General features: G+C 47.7%; 1 protein-coding gene across 4 annotated transcripts in view; it reads right to left on the bottom strand.

Moving 5' to 3' along the window:
- Positions 1-17,283, bottom strand: part of TMC7 (transmembrane channel like 7) — a 59,794-nt gene that overhangs the window by 39,043 nt on the left and 3,468 nt on the right. For all 4 annotated transcript variants that reach the window (XR_009256450.1, XM_058710225.1, XM_058710227.1 and 1 more), the window contains exons 2-3: positions 3,898-4,141; positions 255-403 (exon numbers count right to left, since the gene is read on the bottom strand). Coding sequence is in view for 3 of the 4 variants with exons in the window: in XM_058710225.1 (XP_058566208.1) it covers positions 255-403; positions 3,898-4,141 (393 nt within the window). In the remaining variant the exon portion in view is untranslated. The remainder of the gene's footprint in view (positions 1-254; positions 404-3,897; positions 4,142-17,283) is intronic.

Genomic DNA, 17,283 nt, shown 5'->3' with positions numbered 1-17,283 from the left:
TTCAAAGTAGTGATGAGCATAAATGGTGTTCCAAGACAATTACAGCCGGAAGGGATAGGAAAATATCTGATTTTCCTGCTGACAAAGACACAGGTTCTGCTAATCCTAACTGGGGCTGTTGCTCCCATTCATCACGGAAAGAAGTGCTAAATTTCATCTAGAGGTTAGAGAAAATGAAGCTGTACTTTCCGCCGGGCATGGGAGACTTCTGCCAAGGAGCGCGGAGCCCGTGCGCAGAGTGTGGGGCGTGGTACCTTCTATGCTGCGAATGTCGTCCCGCCACAGCTCCAGGTGGGTCGTCATCTCGCGAGCCTTCCCTATGAACCTCTTCCAAGACTTGCTGCTATACCGTTTCCACTGGTCCCACTCAGATAAATACTTCATCTGGGTCTCCTGAATGTTCCTGCATTAAAAAACAGTCATGACAGGGGCGCCTGGGTGGCTCAGTCAGTTAAGCGTCCGATTCTTCATTTCGCCTCAGGTCATGATCCCACAGTTCGTGGGATTGAGCACTGCCTGAGGTTCAGCGCCGAAGGCATGGCCTGCTTGGGATTCCCTCCCTCCCTCTGTCTCTCTGCCCTTCCCCATGCGCCTACTCGCTCTCTCTCTCTCAAAATAAATAAATAAATAAAAGTCATGATAATGATCATGACAAGGTCATCAAGCCTCAGTATCAAATAAAATCCCAGCCAACAGGATGTGGAAAACCTGGAGCCCTCATACACTGCTGGTGGAAGTGCAAAATGCTGCAGCCGCTAAGGAAAACAGTCTGGATATTCCTCAAAATGTTAAACACAGAATTCTGATATGACCCAGCAATTCTACCCCCAGGTAGATACCCCCAAAAGAACTGACAACAGGGTCTCAAACAAAAACTTGTACATAAATTTTCATAGCAGCACTATTCACAAGAACTGAAAGGTGGAAACAACCCAATGTCCACCAATGGATGAATGGACAAACAAAATGAGGCACATCCATACAATGAAATATCATTCAACCATAAAAAGGAATGGCATATTGGGGCACCAGGGTGGCTCGGTTGGTTAAGCATCTGACTCTTGGTTTCAGCACAGGTCATGACGTTTTGGTTCTTGAGTTTGAGCCCTACATCTGGCTCTGCACTGACTGTGGGGCCTGCTTAGGATTCTCTCTCTCTCTCCCTGTATCTCTGCCCCTCCCCTGCTTGTGCTCTATCTCTCCCTCTCTCAAAATAAATAAACATTAGGGGTGCCTGGGTGGCGCAGTTGGTTAAGCGTCCGACTTCAGCCAGGTCACGATCTCGCGGTCCGTGAGTTCGAGCCCCGCGTCAGGCTCTGGGCTGATGGCTCGGAGCCTGGAGCCTGTTTCTGATTCTGTGTCTCCCTCTCTCTCTGCCCCTCCCCCGTTCATGCTCTGTCTCTCTCTGTCCAAAAATAAAAATAAAATGGGGCGCCTGGGTGGCGCAGTCGGTTGAGCGTCCGACTTCAGCCAGGTCACGATCTCGCGGTCCGTGAGTTCGAGCCCCGCGTCGGGCTCTGGGCTGATGGCTCGGAGCCTGGAGCCTGTTTCCGATTCTGTGTCTCCCTCTCTCTCTGCCCCTCCCCCGTTCATGCTCTGTCTCTCTCTGTCCCAAAAATAAAAAAATAAAAAATGTTGAAAAAAAAATTTAAAAAAAAAATTAAAAAAAAAAAAAAAAAACGTTGAAAAATAAATAAATAAATAAATAAATAAATAAACATTAAAAAAAATTTTTAAAAAGGGGGGGTGCCAGGGCGCCTGGGCGGCTCAGTCGGTTAAGCGTCCGACTTCAGCTCAGGTCATGATCTCGCGGTCCGTGAGTTCGAGCTCCGTGTCGGGCTCTGGGCTGATGGCTCAGAGCCTGGAGCCTGCTTCTGATTCTGTGTCTCCCTCTCTCTGCCCCTCCCCCATTCATGCTCTGTCTCTCTCTGTCTCAAAAATAAATAAAACGTTAAAAAAAATTTTTTTTAATAAAAAAAATAATAAAATAAAATAAAATAAAATAAATAAAAAATAAAAAGGGGGGGGTGCCTAGGTGGCTCAATCAGCTTAGCATCTGCCTCTTGATTTCAGATCAGGTCATGATCTCACAGTTTGTGAGATTAAGCCCTGCATGACAGTGCAGAATCCACTTGGGATTCTCTCTCTCCCTCTTTCTCTGCCCCTCTCCTAGGCTCATGAGCACACGTGCACACTCTCCCTCTCTCTCTCAAGGTAAATAAGCAAACTGAAAAAAAAAAAAAGGAAAAACAAATAATCCAGTGAAGAAATGGGCAGAAAACATGAATAGACACTTCTCTAAAGAAGACCTCCAGATGGCCAACAGGCACATGAAAAGATGCTCAACGTCGCTCCTCATCAGGGAAATACAAATCAAAACCACACTCAGATATCACCTCACGCCAGTCAGAGTGGCTAAAATCAACAAATCAGGAGACTATAGATGCTGGAGAGGATGGGGAGAAACGGGAACCCTCTTGCACTGTTGGTGGGAATGCAAACTGGTGCAGCCACTCTGGAAAACAGTGTGGAGGTTCCTCAAAAAATTAAAAACAGACCTACCCTATGACCCAGCAATAGCACTGCTAGGAATTGACCCAAGGGATACAGGAGTGCTGATGCATAGGGCCACTTGTACCCCAATGTTTACAGCAGCCCTGTCAACAATAGCCAAATTATGGAAAGAGCCTAAATGTCCATCAACTGACAAATGGAAAAAGAAATTGTGGTTTATATACACAATGGAATACTGTGTGGCAATGAGAAAGAATGAAATATGGCCCTTTGTAGCAACGTGGATGGAACTGGAGAGTGTTAAGTGAAATAAGTCATACAGAGAAAGACAGATACCATATGTTTTCACTCTTATGTGGATCCTGAGAAACTTAACAGAAGTCTATGGGGGAGGGAAGAAGAAAAAAAAAAAAAAAAGGTAGAGAGGGAGAGCGCCAAAGCATAAGAGACTCTTAAAAACTGAGAACAAACTGAGGGTTGATGGGGGTGGGGGGGGAGGGGAGGGTGGGTGATGGGTACTGAAGAGGGCATCTTTTGGGATGAGCACTGGGTGTTGTATGGAAACCAATTTGACAATAAATTTCATACATTAAAAAAATAAAATATTCAAATCAGAAAATAAATAAATAAATAAAGCCACTCCTTGTTAAAGGCAAAAAAAAAAAAAAAAAAAAGGGAACTGCATACTGATATACACCACCACTTGGATGAACTTTGAAAACATGATGCTAAGTGAAAGAAGCCAGGTACAAAAGGTCACATGTTGTAAGATTCCATTTATATGAATGTCCAGAATGGCAAATCTAAAGACAAAGAGTAGATTAGTAGCTGAGGGGAGGGGAAACAGAGAGGAGTAACTACAGAAGATGAGGCTTTGGGGGTTTGCAGAGCTACAAGACGGAGGGAGCCTGGGTCCCTGAATGACTACAAAGTTCCCCCTTGATCTGAACCCAGGATTTTTATGTGAACAAGAAATAAACTTCTAGAGGCACCTGGGTGACTCAGCTGGTTGAATGTCTGACTTCAGCTCAGCAGCTCAGGTCACGATCTCACCATTTGTGAGTTCCAGCCCTGCATGTGGCTCTGTGCTGTCAGTACAGAGCCTGTTTTGATCCTCTGTTCTCTGCACCCCTCCCTGACCTGCTTCTTGTGCTCTCTCTCTCTCTCTCTCTCAAAAATAAATAAAACATTAAAAAAAAAAAGAAAGAAATTTCTAATATGTTGAGTTATTACATGTTCGGGTAACTTTGTCACTGAAGTGTGGATTACCTTAAGTAATACATTTCTAATTACATGAACTCTTCAGGAAATGCATTCCATGCATACAACACACCCGTGCCTAAAACATACATCAAATGCCTTCCAGATGGCTACTGAACAAACCTTAGCCTCCGCTTCTCAGAGATGTTCAGTGCATACTTCCGAATCGATTGGCTATTGAGGTTTTCAGTGATTCCTTCCTCCAACTGGGAGCTGTAAGAGTCTGTCGGCTTTAGCAAAGTGCCACTTTGCTTCTCTCGGGTAGGAATGGTCGTCCTCTTGCGTGCAATGGACCGATAGCTTGGCAATTCTTGAAGGAAATTCACAGGTGGAGAGGAAAAGCAACTGGAGTCCAATGAGAGGCTCTCTGAGCAAGAAAAAAAGAGAATCATCAGTGACCCCACTGAGCCTGGGAGCCAAAAACACAAAACTTGCATAGGAGAACTTGAGTCTCAGAGGCCATACCCAAACCTAGCAGATGGTCACTAGCCTGTGCCACAGACAAAAACATTTGTATCTTTTTTTTTAATGTCTTCAAAAAAATTTTTTTTAACATTTATTTATTTTTGAGAGACAGAGTGAGACAGAGCATGAGTGGGGGAGGGGCAGAGAGACAGGGAGACACAGAATCTGAAGCGGGCTCCAGGCTTGAGCTGTCAGCACAGAGCCCGACGTGGAGCCCAAACTCACAGGCTGTGAGATCATGACCTGAACTGAAGTCGGACGCCCAACTGACTGAACCACCCAGGCGCCCCTAAAACATTTGTATCTAAATTATTCTGTTTACCAGGACGGTGCTCGGGACAACGACATCATCCACAAATGGGTTCACTTTCAGCAGATGTGTGTGCAAATATGCGTTAGGTTACATGATATCTGAGTTCTAGTGTTTGGCTGCAGCCACCAGCTAAATGTGTGACCTGAGACAGTTATATGAACTCTTCCACATTTGTCAAATGGGGCTGGTACCATTTGCCCCAACTCTCTTCACACAGTGTAGGCTATAATGATGTATAGGACAAAACTTTGAAAAGCGTAAAGCACTATGCAAATGCACGATGATAACATCAATAGCAACAACAATAATAATCGTATTTACAGAGCATTTCCTGTGCACCAGGCACTGTGTGGAGAGTTTCACATGCACTCATGGATCTGGGTCGGCCTTGTGATCTGCTCGGACCAACAGGATGCAGCAGAAGCAATGCTGTGCCGCTTCCTAAGCCTCGCTGGCTTCTGCTGCTCTCTGGCTCCCAGCTGCTGCCTTGTGAACAAGTCCAATGCTAACCCACTGGAGGATGAGACCATTGCAGCAGAGGATGATCAACCCAGCTGAGACCATCCCAGATTCGCCACACCCCGCTGTCACCCAGCTGGCCACAGCTGCTCACTCATACTGAGGGAGGTACTGTTGCCATTCCCATTTTACAGAGGAAAAAATAAAGCTGACGGGTTCCCCAACCCCATGCCCAGGCCCCTCAAAGCCCTGCCTGGTTGGATTCCCATCTGTGTCTCCAGTTCCTCAGGCTCTCTGCCCTCCGACCACACATTTCTTAGGATCTTTCAGACACTAAGATGGGCCCTGCTCCCTCCTCCTCAGAACCTTTGCATATGCTGTTCCCTCTGCCTGGAATGAACTGGCCACATCTATTTATCCCATTAGCTCCCACTCAAACGTCACTTAGGGAAACCGCCCCTGCCCCACTGTACTATTACAGGTGCCATTCCCCCCCTACACATACACTAAGTCCTTTACAGTACTTATCACAATAGGTAAATAAGTAGAGTATTTGTAAATAAATTTATTTGTGTGAGTGTGTGAGCACATCTTTCCCTTCCAGTGGACTGGAAGTTCTCGGAGGGCTGGGGCGGTGACAATGTCTTCACCAATGCACCCTGGAACCTAGCACCGTCCCTGACTCAGAGAGGAATTCAATAAAGACTCATTAGGTGGATGGATGGGTGGATGGATGGATGGGTGGATGGATGACATTCCTAATTTGCCCATGCTTAGCCTAATGAGTGGGAGCGCTGGAAACAGAACGAGGTCTGCCTGACTAAAAAATCTATTATTTGCTCTACCACACCAGGCTACAGCTGGAGGCCAAGTTTTGCTGTGCCTTGTGCAGCGGTCTAAGAAGGGAGGGCCTTCTGCGGAAGGTGAGGATGCCCCCTTCAAGATGGGTTTATGCCTGATCCAATTTTAGTTGTGGGAAAACCACCTTGAGTGCAGACAGGAAACAGGGAGAGGAAATAGGAAACAGCCATAATTACCTAAGCAGCAATTACCCCTACAGGTAGTGAAACTTCTAAGGCTTCATGGATTAAGCCTGGATTTGAATCTTAGCTCTGTCGAATATTAGTGTGTGTGTCTTTGGGAAAGTTACTTAACCTCTCTGAACTTCACTCTCCTCATCTCAAATACTCATTCATTCACCAAATGTGGCTACCACGGGTCAGATCTAGAGCTAGGGACACTGCGGTGAACAAAGCAAATGCCCTACTCACATGGCACTTATATTCTGGGGTGGGGACAGGGAAAGATTAGACAGTAAGTAGGTGATAAATACACCAGGAGGTGAAAAGTGCAAAAACAAAACCAGAGGGGGGTAAGGAGACAGGTGACATGTGGAAGGAAGGCACTGTTTCTGATAAGGTAGGTAGGGTATGATCTTGGTATTAAAGTAGCATGTAAGCCAAGGTTGAATAGAGGACCTGATCCCTGCGTATATTTGGGGAAGGGAATCCAAGGGGAGGGAAACAGCAAACGCAAAGGCCCCAAGGCTGGGGTGTGTGCGGCATGCTTGAGGAAGGGCACAGAGGTCTGTGTGGCTGGAGAGGAGTGAATGAACAGGCAGTGATAGGTTCTGGTGTTGCTGACCTCTGATGAACCACACCAGCCCCTCTGCGGTCCCCTCCCCTTGAATCGGGACTGGACCTGTGACTTGCTTTAACCAAAGGTCGCAACAGAAGTGTTTCTCTGCCATCTGTAGCCCCAATCCTTGAAAGGCCTAGAGGCGTCCGCTTTTGTGTTCTTGGGACGCCGAGGCTGTCGTGTAGAAAGTTGGCAAGTGGAGAGGAAGAGGCCCCGGGTGTCCAAGGAAGAGAAGCGAGGAACCAGCAGACAGTGAGAACCAGAGACCCCAGCTCTGACCCCAGCAGCTGCTGTAGCTGCCCCCAGCCCTTGGGTCGCCCTCACTTTTAGCACCACCAGGGGCAGGAAGGGACTACCTGGACGCTCCAGACCCAACAGACATGACATGCGCCCAAGCAAAACATCTCTTCCATGCCCTGCTGATTTCCTGATGCACAGAATCAGCAGAAACCATAAAATGGCCTAAGCCATCACGTTCGGAGTAGTCTGTTAGCAACAATAGGTAACTGGGACAGGGAGCATGGAAAAGTAGAGGTCAGAGAGGTGGCTGAGGCCACACCGAGTGAGACTCTATGGGTCAGGAATGCCCCTTGGATGTGGCAGACAGGAAGCCACTGAGGGCTCAGAGGCGAAACATGTCCCAATCTGACCACATTTTAGAGGATCCCTCTGGGGGCTGCAGAGCTAAGGATGGGACCCACCACAGGGGCCGGCTTATGCGCATTAAAGGCAATCGCATAGGGAGAAACACTTAGCGCCTGGCACACAGTGGCTCCATAAAATGTACTTACAGCTATTACGAGGAGGGGGTGCTGGGGAGGGGGGAACCAGCCAAGGCCGGGCTGTCTGAGTTGGAGTCTGACGGTGCAGATCTGTAATGTTTGCCTCTCTGATAAGCACGTTCAGGCACAAAGGAACAGCTGTCCCACTGCAGATGACACACAGACACGCGACTGGAGCCCTGCCAGCTGCCAAGTGCAAGCCTGTGAATCTCACTCAACCTTGCATTTCCCTGCTCCAACACACCCTGAGGAAATGACACACTTCCATTAGTAACAGCAGTTCCTAAAGCAAATGTGGGGAGTGGGGGGGTGGGGGGGCCGCAGTGTGCCTGGAGGCTAAAGGGTCAGAGCCCTGGCTGGAGGCCACTCCTTCTGGCCACCAACAAAGAGCTCTTATCACCACAAACAAAGGTCTTTGAATATGAAGCAGCATCAACCAGTCGAATATTCAGCAACTGTGAGGTCAGGGACCACGGGCTGGAGCTAGAGCCTGGGTTGGCTTGTCACCCACCAGCCAGGCCACCCCAGGCAACACGAGGACTGTCTCTGAGTCACATGTTTCTCTTCTCAGGAACGGGGCACATAATACCATGGACCTCATCAGTGAGATCATGAGGATGGTGTTACAAACAATGCAAATAACATTAGCTAGGATTACGGAGCACTTACCTTGTGCCAGGCTATTGGAGGTGCTCTGTATGCATCACCACACTAAATACTCTAAACTGCTCTTTGAATACAATCATCCCCTTTTACAGATGAAGAAACCGAGGTTTGGAGAGGTTAAGTGCCTTGCCCACTCACACAGCTAGTAAGTGTGGGAATTAGGAACCTATCACAGGTTTGCCAAATGCCAAAGCTGTAGTCTTCACCATGAAATGACTCAATGGGCCATGGATTTGAAAGTGCTTCGTGGGGCACCTGGGTGGCTCAGTCAGTTAAGTGTCCGACTTCGGCTCAGGTCATGATCTTGCGGTTTGCAAGTTCAAGCCCAGCGTAGGGCTCTCTGCTGACAGCTTGGTGCCTGGAGCCTGCTTTGGATTCTGTGTCTCCCTCTCTCTCTGTCCCTCTGCCGCTTGCACTCTTTCTCTCTCTCAAAAATAAACATTAAAAAAATTTTAAGAAAGTGCTTCATAAACACTAAAATACAAATTATTTAATTGTTCTTCCACGTACTCCTATTCATATTTCATAACAACAGTCCCTGGTGGAAAACTCTATTTTCAAATGGCCGTTATCAAAGAGGAATGACTCTTCCTCTTCAGACATTCTCGGGAAGTGCTTCATCTTCAAATCAAGAAAACAAAAAATTACAAGCAACCCTTTGAACACAGGCATCATTATTTTTAACACTACGATCCACCGCCTTCCATTTTCATACGACCACACATTGGTCAGAGCATGACATCACCGGATTTCTCACGCCAACCTGGAGCGGTAGACAGAGGCGTCCCTGCCCTGGCTTTTCAACAAGGAAACTGGGGCCCAGAGAAATGGCAGCTTGCCCAAGACTTTGCTGTCCAGACAGACTCCTGGTTTTACCTTCTTAGAAAGACAGGTTGTATCATCTCGCAGAGACTTGCTTTTCTCATCCTTAGAGAGTAAGAATGTCTCATCATAGTTATTGTCAGATGTGCTCCTGAAGTGGTCCAGCTGAAAGTTATCATCAGCATGGCCAATTAAGTCCTGTGGGCGGTGTGTGGGCTGCCTGTTGGCCATTTATTTGCATGGGAGGCAGGAGCATACTTAAGACATTGGGGTGCCTCAATCTAGGAATGTCTAGAACCCATTGGCCATTGGAGCTGGATTTGGGCACTTAGATTATTATTTAGGTGGGAGGATGACTGGTAATTACAGAGAATGTGGGGGCCGGGGCGGCCATTAAGTACTTTTTCTGTTTTCTGGTATCCTTCCAGGTTAAGGCCCAAGTTACTCTCTCTGAGACTTAGAGCAGTGTCTTGCTGAGGGACAGCCCTCCATCTGAAGGATGGATGAATGAATGAATGCGGAGAGGCAGGTACACCTGAAGAGCATCCTTAGGCCCAACTTCCTTAGCAGCTTTTTCCACAGGCCACGAAATCCTACCCATAAGCATGAACACTGTCAGGACGTGGGCACAGGCCAACTGTGATCTAAATGGCACTCAAACCACCACCAGAGTCCCTCTCATGCTTGCCAAGAATCTAGCCCAGCCGTATTTGGTGCTGGGTTCACTTCAGGGTTTTTTCTTCCCACTCACAGAATCGTAGAAACTCCAGGCAAGAAGGGACCTTCTGGGTCATCTGGTCCAGGCCTCTCGCCAGCTGCCGGGGGAACGAGTTCTGTTTGACATACTGTATGGAGCCCCTCTCTGCACGAGACTCTGAGGCAGGGACTCTGGAAGGGAGGAGGGTTTGCAGACTTGCTTCCTGCCTCAGTGAGCTTTCACTAACTCCTTCAACCCCACTGCACTCATCTCTAATTCTTTTTAAAATTTTTTGAAGTTTACTTATTTAGAGAGAGACAGTGCACATGAGCAGGGGAGGGACAGAGAGAGAGAGAGACAGAGAGAGAGAGAGAGTCCCAAGCAGGTTCCAGGCTCTGAGATGTCAGCAGAGCCCAATGTGGGGCTTGAACTCAAGAACTGTGAGCTCATGACCTGAGCTGAAATCAAGAGTCAGATGCTTAACCAACTGGGCCACCCAGGCACCCCTCATCCCTAATTCTATCCTCCTCACTGTTTACTTGCACCTAGTGTCTCACCCCCTTCCTCCCCCATTAAGACTGTAACCTCCATGAGGGTAGGGGCCCCATCTCTCTCCCCCACTGCCAAGTCCCCAGGGTCTAGCACAGAACCTGACTCATGGTGACTGCTCAATAAACACCTGCTGACTGACTGACTAACTGAATGAATGAATGAATGAATGAATTTGGTGTTTGGGATACAGGCAACATTAGCTAACCCACCAGGCAGACCAAAGCATGTGTTCAGCACACCAGCAAAGCAGGGACACTAAAAAGTGAGAAAAGGGTTTAAGGAACATAAGCATTATTCTTCTCTATACGGATAATATATTTTTTCCATAATTGAAAAAAAATTTTTTAAGGAGAAAAAATAAGCCGTCAAAAAATAATGATTGAGATGTTGACTGAATACTCTATTATTCCTATTTAGGTACTTCACACAAATGAGCCCTGTTAGAAGCATGCTTTGCTGTCATTTCTCAAGAAATGATCAAATGGCTCATGCACATCTGGTCTCATATTACCAATGAGGCAATGTAGACACTGATTTCAGAATTTTGGGGACCTCTTTCCACTCACATTCTTTGACATTGTTTTTATTTTGAATGCTAACTGAAGGTGGGGTACCAAAGTAATATACGCTCACAGCTAACCCTAACCCTAACCCTAACCCAAGGGCTCACAACCCAGGGGATCTAGTGGAAGATGCTATGACAGCTCCCCCAAGTGCTCCAAGGCCAGGGTCTCATCACTGTCTTACTCCTGGAAAGGCCACCCACCAGCCCGTCCATCCATCATTCACTCACTCATTCCCTCAGTCACTCAAAAACATTTACTGAGCAACTGCTATGTGCCAGCCAAGCACTCCTCTAAGACTGGGACATAGCCTTGAATATGACATACAAATTCTCTTGCCCTTATGGGACTTACATTCTAGCCAGAGGAGACCAACAGTAAGCAAGTTAAGAACAATATATTTCAGGGGCACCTGGGCGGCTCAGTCGGTTAAGTGTCTGACTTCGGCTCAGGTTAAGAAAAAAAAGGTAATATATTTCAGAGGCAGACTGTGTGGAGAAAAGTAAAGCAGGGATGGGTTGGAGCAAAGCCAGCAGGAAGGTGAAGGGTGGGGGTAAGAGCCACATGGTTACTGGGGAGAAGAGCATCCAAGGCAGAGAGAAGGGCAAGTGCAAAGGCCCAGAGGCAGGACCATGCCCACTCAGTTCAGGGAACAGGAGGGAGGCCACTATGGCTGAAGGAGAGTCAGCAGAGAGGAGAGTGATGAGGTAAGAGTTCAAGGGGAGAGACAGGCCAGACCAGACAGGGTCTGTGAGCCATGGTGAGGACTCTGGCTTTCAGTTGAGTAGGTGGGAGCCATGAGGGGTTTGGGGCAGCAGAATGACATATTCTGACTCCGATTTAACAAGATCTCTCTGGCCAGCCCTGTGGCTATTTCTGTCCATGAGCTGCATAGGTTGGCATGGCTATGTCCTATCCCAGGGCATCAAATGTCAAAATGCACTGTCCTGCAATGACAGACATGTTCTATGTTCACACTGCCCAGTACATGTGGCTACTGACCAATTGAAATGGGGCTGGTGAGAGTCAGGAAATGAATTTTTAGTTTTAGCAAACTTTATTAAATTTATATTTGCATAGCCCCATGTGGCTAGTAGCGATGTACCGGACAATGTAGAGGGGCCTCGTTCTTAGGAGGCCAGAGCCTGGTCTGAGAAGGGAGGATCCAGGGCCTTGGGAGCCTGCCCCATCTGCCAGACTTCACAACTGCCAGGCTAGGAGGACCTGTATGAGTCACACCGCTTGGCACCTGGGTGGGGCCTAGGGACTGGCTGGGTGCAAGGCTTTACGACCAGATGAGCAAACAGCCTTCAAGAGGAGTGACTAACTGGGCAATCAGAGCCACGCTGGGCCCTGAACCCAAGTGTCCTGGTTTTCAAGTGGGCGGAGCATCCGGTGGGCTATACGTGGGCAATCACTGGGATTCTGTCCCAGTGGACCTGAGTGGACCACAGACGTAGTGGTTAAGAGCACAGCCTCCAAGCCCACTGCCCGGATTCAAATACAAGGTCCACTTGCTACTTTGTTGACCATTCCATGCCTCAGTTTTCCACCTATAAAATGGGGATCCGCCTGGCATGACCATCCTGAGGATTGGATGGCTATTATATGCTTAGAAGAGAGGTCAGCAAACCTTACTATTTACTTACTATTTACCACCCAGTCTCTGTCACAACTCCTCAACTCTGCCGTTGCTGTAGGAAAGCAGCCATAATCCATAAATGAATGGGCATGATTGTGTTCTAATAAAACTTGATTTATAAAAATAGGTGGCAGGCTGGGTTTGGCCCGTGGGTTGTAGTTTGCAGACCCTTGGCTTAGAGCAGTGCCCAGCACATTGTGCTTTATACCCGGTCATTTAGTAATGAACTCAATGTACAGGGAGATTTTATACGTGCCGTGAGGGATCTCGCTATGGACCGAGCTACTCCTTCTGTGGAGTGTTTACCTTCCTTGGCCAAGATTTCTCCAAAGAAGATTTCCAACATTCCTGGAAGCAACAACAGAAACTAGCCTTTACTGAGCATTTACCATGCACCATGATTATGCCGAGCCCTTTATATACCTATCTCCTGTCATCCCTACAATTGCTTCATCCCTGGGTCCTCCTTACATGTGCCTTCATTCTGCAGTAAGGAAAGCTCAGAGAACTCTGCCCAAGGTTGAGCTGAAGTCTGAACCTTGAGGGCAAAGACTTCCACGGGTCTGATTCACTCTTTTTTTTTTTTTTTTTTTTTAAATTTTTTTTTTCAACGTTTTTTATTTATTTTTGGGACAGAGAGAGACAGAGCATGAGCGGGGGAGGGTCAGAGAGAGAGGGAGACACAGAATCAGAAACAGGCTCCGAGCCATCAGCCCAGAGCCCGACGCGGGGCTCGAACTCACAGACCGCAAGATCGTGACCTGGCTGAAGTCGGACGCTTAACCGACTGCGCCACCCAGGCGCCCCCTGATTCACTCTTATATCTCTGGAGACTGACATGGGGCCTAGCACTCCCAAATCAAACAAACATTTGTCTAATAAACACGCAGACATGCTGTTTATTACATGTGGCTCTACAGTCACAACATTAATGTCCTTCTGTTTCAGTACTTTGTCAAGTAACTTCCCAGAGTCTCAGTTTCCTCAGGGGTCAAATGGGCAAATAACACCTCAGGAATTGCTGTAATTCGAGAAAGTTACCCACTTGAGCCCAAAGTCACACTGCTGACCAGGGCCTACCGTATGAGGAACGGGTTCCTGCTCACCTGACCTCCTCCCCTCTCCTCCTCCTGCCGGCTCCAGCCTGAGGCCTCCCCAAAGACACCAACATCACTGCCATCTCCACCCTGTGCTCTCGCTGTATGCCCTTCTGGACACTCTTTCCACCTGCACTCCCTATGGCTGTTCTGTTACACCCTCCAGCCTCCGTCCACAAGTCCACAGCTCAGAGAGACCTCTCTGACCACCTCAGCTAAGCAGGCCTTTCCCCTCTCTAGCTCATCACCTGTTTACTTCCTTCTCAGCAATTACACTTAGCTGTAACTACCCTATTTCCCTCTTTACCTGTTCAGTGAGTGTCTCCCCCGCTTGACTAGAAGCTTCTTAAAAGCATGTCCCTGGCCTGCCTCTTTCAGCACTAGGTTCCACGCCTGGTACACGGTCATGACTCAGGGTCAGTTCCCTTCCTCCTCTCCCTGCTGGTAGGAGGGGGGGAGCCCAACTGAAGGTCTGGGTGCTCCCACACTCAAACAAAGCTCCTTTAAAAAGCAACCAGATTGCAACAATGGTTACAACACTGAGAAGTCATTTCCCCCTTTTATCCCTCTAAATTCTTCACTTCCTGAAAAAAACAAAACAAACAAACAAAAAAAAGCCACCGAGGGCCTTTGGGCCTCATCTGGCCTGAGTTGCTGGGCAGAGCTCAGCCTTTTCAGACAGAGGGGAAAAAACAATTCAAGGTCAGACTGCTGGCTCACCAGAGAACTAGTGTGGCCTGAAGTGATGCGTGCAGTCTCCAGCTGTGTCCAGTCCTGCAGAAGATCCCTCCCTCCCAGGGTACCTTTCAGGGTACCACCTTCCCAAGTGACCCTTGGGACATGTGTAAGTAAGGGTGCCGAGTGACCCTGATGAATGGGCTTAGCGGGTAAGGACAACAAACACTGCAGGATGAATGGTTACTTGTCTTCAAGCTTAATACAACCTCTTGGGCTGAAACAACCCAAAGAATTGCTTTAATTATCTAATAGCGTAACTCCAGAGAGTATAAGTACACAGCACATGAAATCAGCAAATCGTATAAGATTAAGGCTACAGAAGCCCCTAATAATTAATAATAATAATAATAATAATAATAATAGGAACAGCTACCATTTGAGTGCTCAACACCCAAGCCTTCAACATGCTTATCTCATTAAATCCTCTCAGAGACCCTAGCAAATAGGGGTCTGATTATCCCCATCTTATGGGTAAGAAAACTGAACGTCAGAGAGGTAACAGGACTCGCTCAAGGTCACACACCGTATAACTGGCCAAGTTGGGATTTGTATCTGGGCCAGGTACAAACTACTACTCTCTTTATCTTAAAAACAAAATAATAATAATAATAATGACGATAAGAGTAATAATAAAATGGGTCCCAGCACCCCCTCACAGAAGGAGTCTAAAGGGGCTGTGTAGTTTTACCCCTTACCCTTCCAAGCGTTCCTGCTCCAAAGGCCCAGACTAAGTCCCACCCTCTGGAAAATGGGGTCAATGCAAATAGTCACAACATCGGGGCCCTCGAGGGCCCCTCCCCAGAGTAGTGCCTCTTGAGGAGGACAGAGGAGGGGTGAGTGGCTCCGAAGCCATCACAGAAGTTGCAAGCCTGGCCATGACACAATGACAATCAGGCCATCTTGAGTCACTTCGGTACCCCCGATAAACAAAGGGGTAATGGTCACAGCAAACCCCCACATGAGGGTTAAGAGTCCCAGAGGTTGGCCAATCCTCAAAAGGTTAAACACAGAATGACCACATGACCCAGCAATTCCACTCTTAAGTACCTACCCAAAAGAGCTGAAAACAGATGTTCAATCAAACACTTGTACACAAGTGGTCACAGCAGCATCTTTCCTAAGAGCTGAAAGCTGGAAACAATCCAGATGTGCATTAACGGATGAACGAATAAGCAAACGCTGGTATAACCATACAATGGAATAATATTCAGCCATAAAAAGGAATGAAGAATGGATACCAGCTATAATGTGGATAAGCCTTGAAAACATTGTTTATGCTAAGCAAAGAAGGGAGTCACAAAAGGTCACACTACTGTATGATCCCATTTCTATGAAATGTCTAAACTAGGTAAAACCCACTGAGAATGCAGACTGGTGGCAGCCAGGGGCTGGGTGAAGGGGAATCAGGGAGTGATATCTTAATGGACAGAGGGCTTCCTTTGGGAGTGATGACAATGCAACTAGATAGAGGTGATGAATGTACTAAATGCCACTGGATTGGACCCTTTCAAATAGTTGATTTCGTTATGTGAATTATACCTCAACTTAAAAGTCACTGAATGGGGCACCTGGGCCTGCTTAAGATTCTCTCCTCTCTGTCCCTCTCCTCCTTTCCCCCCCCCAAACAGAGTTTGACACTGTTTTCAGTGTCAAAAACAAACACTGAAATAATAATAATGAGAATAAATAAATAAAAATTTAAAAAATAAATAAATCACTGAATGCATTCTGGTTGAAGATGATGTCATATGAAGTGCTTACTGACTGGAATATGGTAAATGTTTGGCAAAGGGGAAACACCAAGTCATTCCATTCAACAAACAGCACATGCCAGGAGTCATGGGACTGAGGGGTATGGAGTGGGCAAAAGCCTCCTGGGGGCACTTGAGATAGAGGGGGATCTTTGCTCCTCGGAGGTGACATTTCAGCTGAGATCAGGCAGAACAGAACAATGACCTCCAGACCTGAGGAGGAGAACATTGGAAGGGAACAATGGGTGGCTGGGGCCTGGGGGCATGAGTGGGACAGGAGCAGGGGTCAGGAGAGGTAGCCAGGGGCTGGCTCAGAGTGGCAATCCTGTCTATAGATCCTGGGAGAAGGTGGGCCTCCAGCCTTTACTCCTATCAGAACCTTCACTTCCTAGTCATGGAAACAGAGGCAAATCAGTGTCTGAACTTGGGTCTGTTCAATTCCAAAATCCCTGCTCTTAAAATGATATAAATTGCCGGGGCACCTGGATGGCTCAGTCGGTTAAGCATCCGACTTCGACTCAGGTCACAATCTCACAGTTCGTGAATTCGAGCCCCGGGTCAGGCTCTGTGCTGACAGCTCAGAGCCTGGAGCCTGCTTGGGATTCTGTGTCTCCCTCTCTCTCTGCCCCTCCCCCATTTGTGCTCGGCCTCTCTCTCTCAAAAATAAACAAACATTTTTTAAAAAACTATTTTAATTTTTTTTTTTTCAACGTTTTTTATTTATTTTTGGGACAGAGAGAGACAGAGCATGAACGGGGGAGGGGCAGAGAGAGAGGGAGACACAGAATCGGAAACAGGCTCCAGGCTCCGAGCCATCAGCTCAGAGCCTGACGCGGGGCTCGAACTCACAGACCGCGAGATCGTGACCTGGCTGAAGTCGGACGCTTAACCGACTGCGCCACCCAGGCGCCCCTAAAAAACTATTTTAAATGATATAACTCAGGGTGCCTGGGTGGCTCAGTTGATTAAGCATCCAGCTTTGGTTCAGATTATGATCTCATGGCTCATGGGTTTGAGCCCTGCATCGGGCTTTGCACCAGAGCCTGCTTCTGATCCTCTGTCTCCCTCTCTTTCTGCCCCTCCCCCACTTGCATGCACTCTCTCTCTCTCAAAAATAAGTAAACATTTTAAAAACTGATAAAACTTGGGGCGCCTGGGTGGCACAGTCGGTTAAGCTTCCGACTTCAGCCAGGTCACGATCTCGCGGTCCGTGAGTTCGAGCCCCGCGTCAGGCTCTGGGCTGATGGCTCGGAGCCTGGAGCCTGTTTCCGATTCTGTGTCTCCCTCTCTCTTTGACCCTCCCCCATTCATGCTCTGTCTCTCT

The sequence above is a fragment of the Neofelis nebulosa genome, chromosome 18, assembly GCF_028018385.1.
Source record: "Neofelis nebulosa isolate mNeoNeb1 chromosome 18, mNeoNeb1.pri, whole genome shotgun sequence".
NCBI classification, from domain to species: Eukaryota; Metazoa; Chordata; class Mammalia; order Carnivora; family Felidae; genus Neofelis; species Neofelis nebulosa.
Note: the sequence above shows the minus strand (reverse complement) of the source record. Positions and strands in the feature narration are given on the sequence as shown.